The sequence below is a fragment of the Sitophilus oryzae genome, unplaced genomic scaffold (genome assembly GCF_002938485.1).
Source record: "Sitophilus oryzae breed Bouriz unplaced genomic scaffold, Soryzae_2.0 scaffold_1447_pilon_pilon, whole genome shotgun sequence".
NCBI classification, from domain to species: Eukaryota; Metazoa; Arthropoda; class Insecta; order Coleoptera; family Curculionidae; genus Sitophilus; species Sitophilus oryzae.
Window position 1 is genome coordinate 743,769 of NW_022146112.1, and position 14,074 is coordinate 757,842.

General features: G+C 31.6%; 1 protein-coding gene and 1 long non-coding RNA gene across 2 annotated transcripts in view; one reads left to right on the forward strand and one right to left on the reverse strand.

Annotated features, from left to right (window-relative positions):
* LOC115877360 (syntaxin-12) overlaps nt 1–7,045 on the reverse strand; it is a 30,570-nt gene extending 23,525 nt beyond the window's left edge. Inside the window, exons 1-2 of the mRNA XM_030893505.1 lie at nt 6,457–7,045; nt 2,899–3,064 (exon numbers count right to left, since the gene is read on the reverse strand). Of these exons, the coding sequence (XP_030749365.1) occupies nt 2,899–3,064; nt 6,457–6,659 (369 nt within the window). The 5' untranslated portion in view covers nt 6,660–7,045. The remainder of the gene's footprint in view (nt 1–2,898; nt 3,065–6,456) is intronic.
* A 2,595-nt stretch (nt 7,046–9,640) lies between these two features.
* LOC115877376 lies at nt 9,641–10,532 on the forward strand. Its single transcript, XR_004049343.1, has 3 exons — nt 9,641–9,735; nt 9,790–9,890; nt 9,993–10,532. It is a non-coding gene; the product is annotated as an uncharacterized LOC115877376 (long non-coding RNA).
* The last annotated feature ends 3,542 nt before the right edge of the window (nt 10,533–14,074 follow it).

Genomic DNA, 14,074 nt, shown 5'->3' on the forward strand with positions numbered 1-14,074 from the left:
ATAATACCATTCGATCATCCTCATCCAGATCTTCTCCTGGAGACTGGTCTGTCACTTCTGATGGCAAAAAATCAGCATCCGAAAATATATTGGCATTAAATGGAAAAATACCAGTAGTTTTGAAAGCTTGAGCTGCGTTTTCAACCGAGCTTGCTTTTTCAAAAGCTATCTTGAATGATTCAGCAACGTTGTAAACGCTGAAGGTTTCTCCTGGATGAGAAACGTCCCATGAATCTACGGCAGCATCGTAATAAGCCTTCAGTGGTCGAAATATACAGCGGTCAAGAGGCTGGGTTTTGTGGCTGCTGTGAGGTGGCAAAGTAAGGAGGTGAATATTGTTTGATTTTGCGAAAGAAACTGCTTCCAGGCTTGTGTGTGACACATGATTGTCAAGTATTAATAAAATGGGGTTGCTGTCACTTGGTTTGGCATACTTTTTGAAATGATTCAGCCATTTGATGAAAGTGGGAGTGTTCATGTACCCTTTATCGGTTACAGCCATCTCGCATCCTAATGGACCACCTTTAATAAGAAGCCGATTTTCTCTTTTCTTGCGTATATAAAAAAGGGGCACAAAATAGCCTATAGGACTCACTGCACACACGGCGGATACTGTTTGACCTTGCTCCGCTGCTACAGCCTTAGCGACTTCCTTCTTTCCCGTGGGGGCTACGTGTTTTGGAAGTATATTTGGGACCGTTTGTACCCCCGTTTCATCCATATTGAAAATTTGGTTGGGAGAAAAATTGTACTTCTTCATAATGGCCTCTAAGTTGTTAAAATATTGAGTGAGCTGAATCCTGTTAAACCCCATTGTTCGGGCAACACTCATCTTCCGGGGAACACGCAAAGATAACTTGTTTCTTTTCATAAAGGCTCGTGTAAAATCCCTCCCTGCAAGTTGCGCTTCAACCGAGAACTGATGGGGAATGTTATTCTCCTCGGCATATTTAAATAGAAGGAATCGCAAAGATTTTAAAGTAAGGCCGAAAAATCGCTTATCCAGATCGATACAGTGGTTTAACAGCTGAGCTTCCTGTTCTGCTGAAAATGTGGCTCGAAATCTCCCAAGCTTAGTTCCTCCCCCTTTCTGAAATCGATCCCTTAGTGTCGATTCATGAAACTCGATTTCTTTGGCCGCCTGACAGATAGAAACACCTCTCGCGATCAGTGTACGTGCCGCAGCGAGTTGATCTTCGGTCATAGGCATGTACTGAGTTTTTCTTTTGTAGTTCCTGAAAAGAATATAATTTAAAAGCTGCATAATTCATGTTTTAACAAACAGGGGCAAAACCCGCACTGCAGGGATTTGCCCCTAAAAGGCTGCGGCGTTTTGCCCCATTTTGTATTCTCGAAAAAATCTTTCATATAACATTTTTAAAATCACGTTCAAGAAAACATTACCACGCGAAAATAAAGCTTGGTGACATGCTGTCAACCGAGAAGTCGCCTTTTCCAGATATTCTAAATACATGCACACTATATTTGAACAAAGTGACGTAGTTATTATATTAAAATTACAAAAGATGAACTAACCTCATTTTCTCGGTACACAATCTGCCGGCTACCATCAAATTCTCTGTCGCACTGAACGTTATTAAAACCAACTCGCCGCCTGACGGGCGAACCCGAAATGATTCCCGCGCTATTTCAAAACGCGGTGCGTGGCTTTGCCCCGTGCAGGGCTTTACCCCCACCTACCCTAAGTACAGTTAATATCTCAAAAAATATTTTTTTCGAAAAAAGTCTGACTGCGCCACTGTATTCTACACAGAAAAGTACCTTTAGAGTGTATAATTCATTTTTCCGTGGTTGCTGAAATAAACAAACTATTGAACATGTTCAAAAAGTACAAAATTTGAGAATCCCCCTGTAACTTCGAAACCGATCAAGATAGCCACGATCCGTTTGCGCCATTGTAATTTTTTCAAAAAAAGAACCCGAGACTGCAGTATCAAAATTTGGATATTTCTCACGGTTTCCTAGATACCCTATAGAAACAACCAAAATGGTCCACCCTGTACAGTCTATTGTATCTAATTATTAAAAATAATTTGATTCACTTTCAATTTGTATTAAAATATCAATATTTTTGATAAACATGTGGATGTTACTCACCCAGCGCGCGTAAAGAAGTTTCACTTCAAAAAGTAAAAAAAAAGTTAAAAAGTGCGCTCTAAATTAAATATAGAATGATATATATACAAATATTTATTTATTAAATTTAATTTGGTAATAGTTTCAACGTCTTTGATGACGTGCACGCAAACTTTTATTGATTTCTCTATAGCTTTCTTCGGGCTTTTGTTATTACCTATTCTGAACCGTCCTGAAACTCTGCAGGGCATACATACGCAAATGAAAAATTGCTTCATATTTCCTTTTAAGCATGCGTATTTTCTAGGACAGTTCTAGGACAGTTCAGAATAGGTAATAAGAAAAACCCTAAGTAAGCTAATAAATATCATCAATAGGCATTTCCAGGGGCGGATACAGGAATTTATTTTAGGGGGGCCAAACCAAATAAAGAGAATATGTATTATATGCTTTTTAGCCATTTTTAACACAAAAAAACTAATATTTAACTCAATTTATAGATTTTAGGGGGGGCATAGCCCCCCATGCGCCCCCCCCCCCCCTCCCCCTGTATCCACCACTGGGCATTTCTAATAAAATTTGGCTGTGCTTATAATGGAATGTAGAATGTTTAGAAGGGGAGTTTGGTTTGGTTAGAATCACCGTGATCTTACAGATCTATTGTGTATATTTTTATATAACTTTCTTGAGTTATAACGAGTTATAAATCATCATACAGTCTCAGGACTTTAACAAAAGCCAGTATCTGATACGGCTCCACAGTACTTATAGTAACATAAAATACAATTTATATATCAATACCTTTTGTAATGAATGATATTTACTAATTGCTTCCTTAAAATTTTCTTCCAATTTTTCAAGTTGAAGTTGTGTTGGCTTGTCATTCTTTAGAACTTTTTGTTTTAACTTGCTAATATCCTTTGTTGTAACAGAAGCAACTTGATTGGCACTTAGTTGAGTAACATGTCTATAAAAAATAATAAAACTAGTACATGTTTGATCGAAAAAAAAAACGGCGTCAGCGATGGCTATGAAATGAAGATCGCTGTCATTTTATATGTAAAATTTATATGGTAAATGTCATCGATCGTCATTTCCGACCCAACTAGACTATATAATTATTATTATTGTATGTTATTATAATGCCCTACATTATCTTTCTTTAGTTTAATAAAAGCTTCATCCATCTAAATAAAGCAGTAGAGGAAGTTACAGGAAATAACAAGAAATACACTAGATCTAATGAGATCGCATTTAAATTATGAAACTTAACAAGTTTTGGAATTTAGACTGTATATGATTTAGACAGATATTGTAGAGCAACGCTCTGAAATGAAGTGTTTCTAACAAAGAAGATATCACAGATGCCTGTTCTAGAGCAATATACAGGGTTGTTCACCACATACGACACGGAGTATTGTAGCTAAACGATTAGATTTTTACAAATTGTAAGTTCTGGGTTCCTTGAAGGACTATTAGAGCTACAATTTAAAAATACTTTTACAAGATACAGAGTGTCCCAAATAAGTAAAAAATATTATTGTTGTATTATTTTAAATGGAACACCCTGATATTATTATATTTTTAGATTCTACGATTGAAATAAAGGTAAATTTGATTAAGGTTTATCACACTTAGACCCTACCGTTTTTTAAATATTTTCAATTTTATGAAATTGCAGGAAAAATTTTAAGGCTTCATTTCTCCAAGGGTATCCAAGTTTTTAATACTAAATATTTACTAAAGATTATTTATTGATCAGATATTGTGTTGCAATAATAAAAATTTTACTACCTTATACAGAGTGTCCAAAAATTTATATTAAATAATTACTAGCTTTAAACGGCAATAACTTGTTTAATTTAAATGGAACACCCTATATATTTTACGTGAATCAGATGCACAATGTAATTGTCTATCAAATTGTATTATACCATTTTTTTACCCATCTCTTCAAGTTTTCGTAGAAAATGCATTTTCTTATAATTTAGACCTCGTTTATCACTATATCCATGAAATATTGACATTTTAGATTATTTTTAAAGATGTAACAAATTTTCAATTCATTAAAAAATAAAAAAAACTGTTTAAATATTGTTTGTTGCAAAATGACCAATTAATATCATTCCAGTATTCAAACTACATTAATTGACAGTTTACGTTGATTAATAATAATTGCTCCAAATACTAAAAAACTGAATTTTGTGTGTCTTTTAGACAGTGTGGTAAAAAGTAACACTAAAAATTTTATTTCATTTTTTGACGAATGCTTATTTATAAAAACAGAGACGTTTATTTTCATAACCTATTATTATATTGATTTCTGAGCCAAATTCACATTTATTTAGAATACTTTATTAATTAAAACATTTATAACGGAAATAATGGTGGAATATTTAATTGGTATACTCTTTCACAAAGATTTAAATAGTTTTTTTTTTGTATACCAATGAGCTTGCAATACATTTTGTACATATATGTTGCTTTAAAAAAATCTGAAATGTCAATATTCCATGGATATAGTGATAAATGAGGTCTAAATTATAAGAAAATGCATCTTCTACGAAAACTTGAAGAGATGGTTAAAAAATGGTATAATACAATTTGATAGACAATTACATTGTGCATCTGATTCACTTAAAATATATAGGGTGTTCCATTTAAATTAAACAAGTTATTGCCGTTTAAAGCTAGTAATTATTTAATATAAATTTTTGGACACTCTGTATAAGGTAGTAAAATTTTTATTATTGCAACACAATATCTGATCAATAAGTAATCTTCAGTAAATATTTAGTATTAAAAACTTTGATACCTTTGGAGAAATGAAGTCTTAAAATTTTTACTGCAATTTCATAAAATTAAAAATATTTCAAAAACGGTAAGGTTTAAGTGTGATAAACCTTAATTAAATTTACCTTCATTTCAAACGTAGAATCCAAAAATAGAATAATATACAGGGTGTTCCATTTAAAAAAGTATAACTATAATATTTTTTACTTATTTGGGACACTCTGTATCTTGTAAAAATATTTTCAAATTGTAGCTCTAATAGTCCTTCAACGAACCCAAAACTTACAATTTGTAAAAATCTAATCGTTTAGCTACAATACTCCGTGTCGTATGTGGTGAACAACCCTGTATATTGTACAGGGTGTTCCATTTTGTTTCAAATCATATAGTATCTCCGATATTAGTGAAGATAGAAGGGGTATAGAACCCATACATTTAATTTGTGTATTTGGGGATTTTTAAAATATGAAATATATTGTGGCAACTACAACCATGTCGATAGCCTGGAAAATGCTATCAGGGGTTTGCTATCAGCTTTAGATATTTGCAAACCCATAACCCATCCTGTTAGTATAAATCCCTTTATAAAAAATAAAAGAAATATATATTCAGAGATTCAGTGGTAACAGTTCAAAAGTAAAATATTTCAATACCAAATAAAATTCTAATATGTGTATAACTATTTTAGTAAATACCATTTGATTTTTTGAAAGAAAATGATACCTTTTAAATATTGCAGTAAATAGTGAAATTAAATATAGAATGATTATATTTTTGAGAAGCTCATAGCAAGCCAGATCATTGTTTATAAATATACAGAGTGTTTCATTTAAGAAAACATTACTTTAATTCATATTTTCAAAAATATTTTTTGGTAGAAAAACAGACTAGGTACGCCAATGTATTCTATGTAAAAAGTTCTACAAGACTCAGTTTTTACCTTTTCAATATCATCCACAATAACGGAGATACCGGGGGTGTTCCAAATTGCAAAATTTTTGAAAAGAACCTGTAGCTCAGAAACAAAGAGGGCTATAACAATTTCGTTACTGCATCTTCCGTTTCACAAAAAAAAGTGGGACAGGTTTGTACAAACCGCATCCTCCTATCTTTACTAATAACTGAGATACCATATGATTTAAACTAAAATGGGACATCCTGTACACTATTATATACATTATATAACCAAACCAAACCAAACATAAAAAATGACAGCAATCTTCATCAGCCATCGCTCACCCCTTTTTTTCGATCATAATGGTGTTATATACACAAATAGGGGTATGGTACAAATGGGTAGATATGTGGACGCTACACAGTTTGCATCAATATTCCAATAATCTTAAACGTTCCTTAAACTAATTGTCAAAAAATCTCAGTATTTTTTATTTCAGTAAACAGAAGATGATTTCTTGTAAAACTTCATGTAAACAAAATAGACACAATCCAGATTAGGCTAGGCCACAAAAAGGTGATATTAACTTAAGATATTATTTTCATTACTCTCCAATTATACAAATATAAAATCTTATGTATGTAGTATACAAATGTGCAATATAGTCTTACATTGTGTTTCTTAATCCTGTGTTATCTCTAGATGTTCCAATGGCTTTTAGGGCGTCTTGTAGAGTTTTAATACTTGAATTTATTGTGAAAACATTTGTGACAATATCATCAAATAAACTATTTCTCAAGATATCATTACTGGTACCGCTAAAGCCAACAACGGGATCCGTAATCGAACCATAATTAGTCGTATTTCGATTCATTACTCTCAAAATCCAAAAGGATAAAATGTAAAACAATCTAATTTTTTACTAATCTAGATCACAGTGGAAAACTTTTCAGTATCACTAATATAATCACTCTTACCCAGAAATTTACAAATAATTCAATGAGTCACAACTTCAACAAATACATTAATTAATATTTGTTATTTTTATCAAGTTTTATATCAGTTTTGAAGTTATATGTACTATGTACATCAAATGCTTTATATAAATGGAAATTACCCAATGCCCAAAATTAAAAATATGTAAAAAATTGTTTCTTCTACATCTGAACTTTTTTTCTATAATCAGAGCTATAATGATCAAATCAAATCAAATGAGGAAAATGATCACAAAAAATCGGAGATGACCATTGGAGATGACAGTTCAAATAACATATGACGTTCGTCTTCTTTTTGAAAGTTAATTAGGAGTATAATGAATATTGGTTTAATGGCCACAGCTGCCAGAGCTATCCGGCCGGTTGGAAGCGAATTAACTACCCACAGTTAGCCAAGTTGTGCGAGGTTGAGCGTTTATTGACAAACGAGGATCGCCACATGGATCAAAGACAAAGACTGTATCAAAAACAAATCGCCGCTGTCTAGTCGCCGTGGCTGCTTACGTCACGGAGGGACCCTCGCTCCACAGTGCGACGGATGATTATTCTAGCGGGACAAAATCTCAGGAGCGATGTTTGGGACTTAAAATCTAAGAACGTAACAAATGGTCTAATATATAGCAACCATATGGTTAAATTTCTTTATTTATTAACGACTTAATTTATTAATTAATAAATAAATACAAGATAATAAAACTATGATATTATTCGTACATGACACGCAAAAACCGTACTGTAAACTATGGCCAAATAGAAAAAATTATGATATCAGGTGAAATACTTACAAAAAGCTTAGCAGTTATTTTTTAATTACTTTGTAATCTTGTGACATCCTGTATATTTTATTTTAAAGAATTCTATTTTATTTTGAAAATAATAAATGAAATATTTTAATTTTAACACTCGGTAATTGTAAATTCATATATAGTAAGTATCTAAGACAATTTTTTAAACTTTTATTAAAACTAGTAATAATCATTTAGTTTTATTATAAATTATTAGAAAGTAAAAAAAGGCTTTAGCATATATCGTGTCATGCTTTATTTAACTTGAGCACCATTTGGATGTTTTTGTCTTGAGGAAAATTGCCGAACTGACTATTGGTCATTCATTAGCTAGAAGCAGGGTTCGGAAAACTACATGTTACTTTTAAAAACTACATAAACTACATTACATGTAGTTAATGTAGTTTATGTAGAGGGTGTAGTTTATGTAACCTATGTATGTAACTTTCAAATATCAAAGGTTTGAGGTGAGGTTATAATAAGTTGAAGCTTTAAAAACACATAATGTATTTAAGAAAACAGGAGAAATATGGCTTTAAATATAATATTTACATCATATTATCTCTATTACACCTCATACAAAGGAAAATTATTCATAATATCAATACATAGTTTATTAACGTAGTTTTCATGTAGTTAATGAACGGGAAAAGACGTAGTTTTTGAAGAAAAACTACAAGTAGTTAATCAGGTAAATTACGTCTTAATTAACTACTTCCGAACCCTGGCTAGAAGGCCCGGCCTTCGGACTGGAACTTGAAAGGGCCCGGGCCTTTAACCCAAAATACTATAAGTCCGCGGATATATTTCCGCTTTGGTAATTTGGGTGAAAGCCCCGGCCTCAAGGCCATGTCCGAAAGCCGGGCCTTTCCGTTACATTAAAATACGCAACCAACCGTCATTGAACCGTCCAATCAGATCAAAGGAGTAATCGTCGTAGATCGTGCGTTATCGATAATGTTCGGTGCCTGGAGAAAATTGACAATTGACAAGAGAATTGTTTCAGGGCCATGTAAGTGAAATATTAAAAATGGTTCCAGCAAAAGTTTCCCAATTATGACGGATGATGGCGCTGATCGTCAAATTTTTGGACAGGGATTTTACTTACCGACAATACGACGTGAGCTACGACCGGACCAGGACCAATCAGAATGATCAGCATATGATCAGTCTTTCTTGGACATTTGCCGCGGACGTGTGTGTTAATTTCTGTTGTGATAAGTGTGGTTGTGTTTGCAGTTTGATTTTTCGGTTTTGATATTATGTTAAAATTAATTTTGAAGTATTGTATCACCTGTTTTTATGTAATAGTACTTTGTTAATGTTTGTTTAACAATGTTTTACCAAAGAGGTTATACTTAATATACTTATCAATTTGCATAGCCTAACTTTTTATCAATAAACTTTGTAAATTTTCAGATTATTTAATTCCTTTTGTTTCCGTTTATAATTTTATTTTTAAGACATATTATGTGATTGTTTCACATAATATGTTTTAAAAATAAAATTACAAATAAAGCAAATAAAAATAATTAAAATAAAAAAGTGTATTTTACAATTCCCCCCGGCCCCGCACCCCTTTGGCTAACCTATAATGTCAGCTATGTCGAGAGATGGCGTTACGAAAATGGAACCGATTTATTACAAGGAACTTGGGCTTCTTTTTCGTTAGTATATTCTGTGAATTGTTTATTATTTTTGACTTTTTAAAGTTCGTTTAATTTAATAATTACTAAAACCAGTAGTTCGAAAGATATATTTAAAAATAAAAGATAAAAATCCAAAAAAATTAATTATCTATTAACGTGGATTTGGACGACAATAGGTAAGAACACTAAATTTATTTCTATATTCGATATAAACTTGTTTATTAGGTTTTTAGTTTGTGATGTTTCATGTGATGATCATTTTCATGTTCATCGTCTTTGAATTGACATGAGGATATCTATGGAAAAGTAACTAATCTGAAAGTAAGCCAACATATTGTTTGTCCTTTGTGTGCTAAAGAAAAGATTTTCTTTTCGCATCATGAGGAAGTATTACCACAAAATATACACCATGGTGTATATTCTGTGGTATTACATCAATTAAAAAATGTTAGGAAGTTGATTACTTGTCATGGAAAAGTATACCAATGGAAATTATTTGTTAAAGAAGTATAATTCTAAGGGTAAATTTTATTATAATTAGTAACCTGTCTATTTTTTATACGTAGATGTTTCAGGTTTTAAGAATAAATTGGTTGAACCCAAAATCTGGAGGAAGTACCTATATCCATACACAGAATATGCCCATTAAAAATAGTAGCCCAAATTTGCTTTAATGGTAGACAATTATTCAATACAAATTAACTTTTTAAGTGACTGAAATATTAAATAGTTTAGAATATGGTATAGGTATAACAATGTAAAAAAATATTATTTTCAGGAACAATTAGGGCCCGATATATTTGAAACTCATGTTGGACATAGTATTGAGTTGGGTAGAATATTATTCTACGTTAAGTGAGGATATCAGATACCTATTATTGTTCTGTATTTTAATATATACATTAGAATTGTTGGTTTTTTCATATTTGTTTTATTTATTATTTTACTTACAAGTTATATAAAGTTAACACTGAAATCTACTTTTTGACTTGTATAAGTTAGTCTGTGGTTTAATGCGTGATTACATCCACATGATTTCAAGTTTTTAAAATATAAATATTATAACTGGCTTCAAAAACTCCATTAAACTGTTAAAAGTGTAATTTATTTCAAAATAAATATACATATATAGGTATATATTAATATCGAAAAACATTTTTATTTCCTTAACACCAATTTAATCATCACATACATATGTATAAACATTTATTTACGTTATTTCAAATGAAGACCACAGGAAAAACCAGCTTTATTCATTTTAACTGAAGCCGAGAAAATGCAATTACGAGTGAACTACTCTGGTTTTTCTCCTGTAGGGCAAAATAACTAAGCTGTAATATCTCTGGGACTAAGCATATAATTATTGCTTTCTTTGATGGTGCCTCGAATAATGCTAACACTTGCCTAAAAAACTGTCTCGCTATCAATTTCTATGAAAATATAACATATTATCTGGTTTTTTCCGTGTAGTCTTCAAATGATCTAAAAATTCAGCAGGAATGATCTATTATGCAGCAAACACACTGATGTTGAATCATGGGAAGCTTTTTTGTGGGCATTTCACAAATAAAATGAAATGTCTGATCAAAAACTGAAAATGCAAAACAGATAGTAAGCTTTATAAATACATACATATATATAAATAATCATACCTACATCTATTTATGTCGTACAATCCAACCGATATTTTAATATCCTAGCCCAAGTAAATAATCAAAATGCACTTTTTTATATCAAAAGCAGTAATGTTATCAAGGGTTCCAATTAATATCCAGGATTTAAAAAAAAACACGATCCTAATTCTTATTATTTTTCTAAATACGTATTGTCTGATAGGCAATTACAAAATATAAATCTGATGTAAATAGAAAAATAAAGTAAAAACTGTAAAAACAGGTAAAAACAACAACAAAAAATCTAACCAAAGATTTAACCGTCATACGACATGAGCATCACGTGATTGTACAATACCCAACCACAAGAATAGATATCAACCAGAAATCTAACTGGAGCTGAAATCCGTGACGTTTCACGAATTGGGCCGCCATTTAATAGCGGTAGAACACAGAGACGTATTTAATAAATTTCCGTTGAATGTATACAGAGTTGTATTTATTTTTTTGTTGTAAATTGAAAAGTATAGAATTAATTAATATCATTCGGCAGTTAATAAAACTACTGCTTAAAACTTTAATAGGTGAGTTTGTTAAAGTTAAAAGTAAAGGCTAATTTGTTTAAGATGCTGTAATATTGGTTTAGTACAAATGTCCCAACATATTTTATGGAGTAATATTTTTAATGTAAAACTTATTGCCAGCGATAAAAAACACTGCATTAGTAAACCATTAGAGATATCGCGGTATAAAAATAGTTTATATTTTTAAACGATTTTATTTAACTTTACCATACCTTTGTTTGTTGCAAATCTGGCAGCAGCTTTATTGATCACTTCTATTATCCCAATTTTTCCGAAATGTTGCACACGTATTGAGTTCCGGTGACACTTTTATAATATTTTTGAAGAAAAAAAATCAAATTAGCGGATCCAATATGGCGGATTTTTTAATATAAGAAGAGATTTGGTTGAAATTTAAAACTTTGGGTTCTTTATAAGGACGCTTGAGATACTTACCTTCAATTGGCCCGTTTTAAAACATCCTGTAAAGATAGGGTAGGTGTTCATTTAAGTTTCAAACGAAATAAATAAACAAGCTAACATCAGAATACTTATGTAGGTATTTATTCATGCCTCCATATAATTAGTTTGTTTTTATTGGCTGTTTTAAAATTAAGGTTTATCTTTTTTAATGTATAATACAATTTCATAAGCAGATATAATTTAGTTACATATTTTAGGGGAAAACTAGTACATGGATGTTTGAAATTAATTTGTTTGCATATTATATATATTTCTTTAATAAAATGTCTTGTCCCATATTCTTCATAATATTTACTAAAACAAGTTCTAATGAAGAAACAAAAGATACAAAATTGTCATGTGACATCTGAAGATTGCCAAAAATATCTAAATTATTATTTTCACTCTTTATTATTTTCATATAGGCACGTAAATGGCAAAACAACGATGTATCATCTAACTCACTGTGTGCCTTTGCATATTTGGTTCATATATCACATGAATGTATACTCAAACATTTTTTTATTAAATATCCACAAACGTATCGTAAAACATTTTGCGTCCTGGCGAAACATAACTCCGGCTTTTGCACATTCTTGAGGCACAAACTGAACCAGTACTCTTTGAAGTTATTATAAATAATGTACCTAGCACAACAAATATTTAATAACTATTCCAGACTATTCGCTCCGTTCAGTTATAAAACAACACAAACTACAATATTCAATATTTACGAATGACGAACAGCTACTGCTCTCAGCAAAACGCAAAACATAAGTGAACTGCGAACGCCAGTGCGTTGACAGGTTCTACCGCTATTTTTAGGTTAGGCGATGTTTCCCGCGCAAACTCTAAGTTAGGCTTCTGGTTGATATCTATTCTGTGACCCAACGATAGGGTACGTACCTCTTTCATCTGATTGGACGGTTGGTTGCGTATTTAATGTATCCCATAAAGTAACTAAAATAAAAGAGTGTTTGAAAGGCTGTCTAACTTGGCCATAATGTTGCATAGTTCAGTTAGGGCTCCAAAGCGTCGCCACCTGCTACCTGTCACGTGTCATTACAAGAATGACAAGTGACATGACAGCAAATTATTTGTATTTTGCAATTGTTTACAATTTTGTTTTGAATTTTGGAATTTTGTTATTATTTTGTGTAGCATAAACTTTGTTTGTTTTGTGTTTGTGCTACAGAAATTATGGACGAAGTTTTATTTCCCGAGGAACCAGAGACCTTATATTTCTCTATGATTTGAACTTTATATTTTGTGCTGTGTTTTGCCATCATCATGTAATATTTTGTTCAGCCGATGATGTGATTTGAACACGATCCAGGAAAGGGTATCATGCAAAGCAAGTTCGATATGTAAAGACATTGCCCATCTCTGAACTCTGTGAACGTAAAACGAACTGACTATAAATTTGCGCCTTCATTTAATAGTGTTGAACATTTGCTACCTCAACTGAACTTCAACTGCTGACTGCTGAGTTTATAAATTCAACTTAAAGGTGAATTAATTTTTGATGTCTTATTTAAATCTTTATCTGTTATAATAGCATAGATTGCAAACCCTGCGATCTTATATGCTTTGTTAGTGGCGTTGTTAAATACGTTTTATAATACTATAGGTAAATCGAAGGGTAAACCGCTGGTGTATTTTGGTGGTGTACAAGATTTGCATTATTGGTATTAGTACTAAATTATTTGGCATTACTTTGGCATTAGTGTACAGAAATTCATCAGGAGTTTACCCCTCGAAGTTAATTCAGCATATATGTTTTATATTATCAAATTTAATTTAGCATTTAACTGTAAGCATTTGAAAAGTGTACAATAGTTTATACTTTTCAAATATTCCGTTTTTAAAAATAAACTTTCATTATATTTTTTGCAGTTTTAATTTCGTAATATTTTTAAAAAATACATAAAATTTTATATTCACATTTAAACAGCCCGCCTTTTTTGTGGTAGGCAATGCAGATACCTATTTTACCGATAACGTCTGTCATATTTCAATTAGTTCAGTTAGGGCTCAAGGGTGCGCTACAATCGATCCTCGTTAAACGTGTTGCCTACTTTTGACTATGGAAATGACAACTCTTTTATTTTATATTTCTCTATGATGTATCCTCATTTTCCTCTTTCCGTGTAGGGGCAGCTATTAATTTTTCAAGGTCAAGTGCCTTTCGATGGAGGTTTCAACAATTACAGCCGCATCCT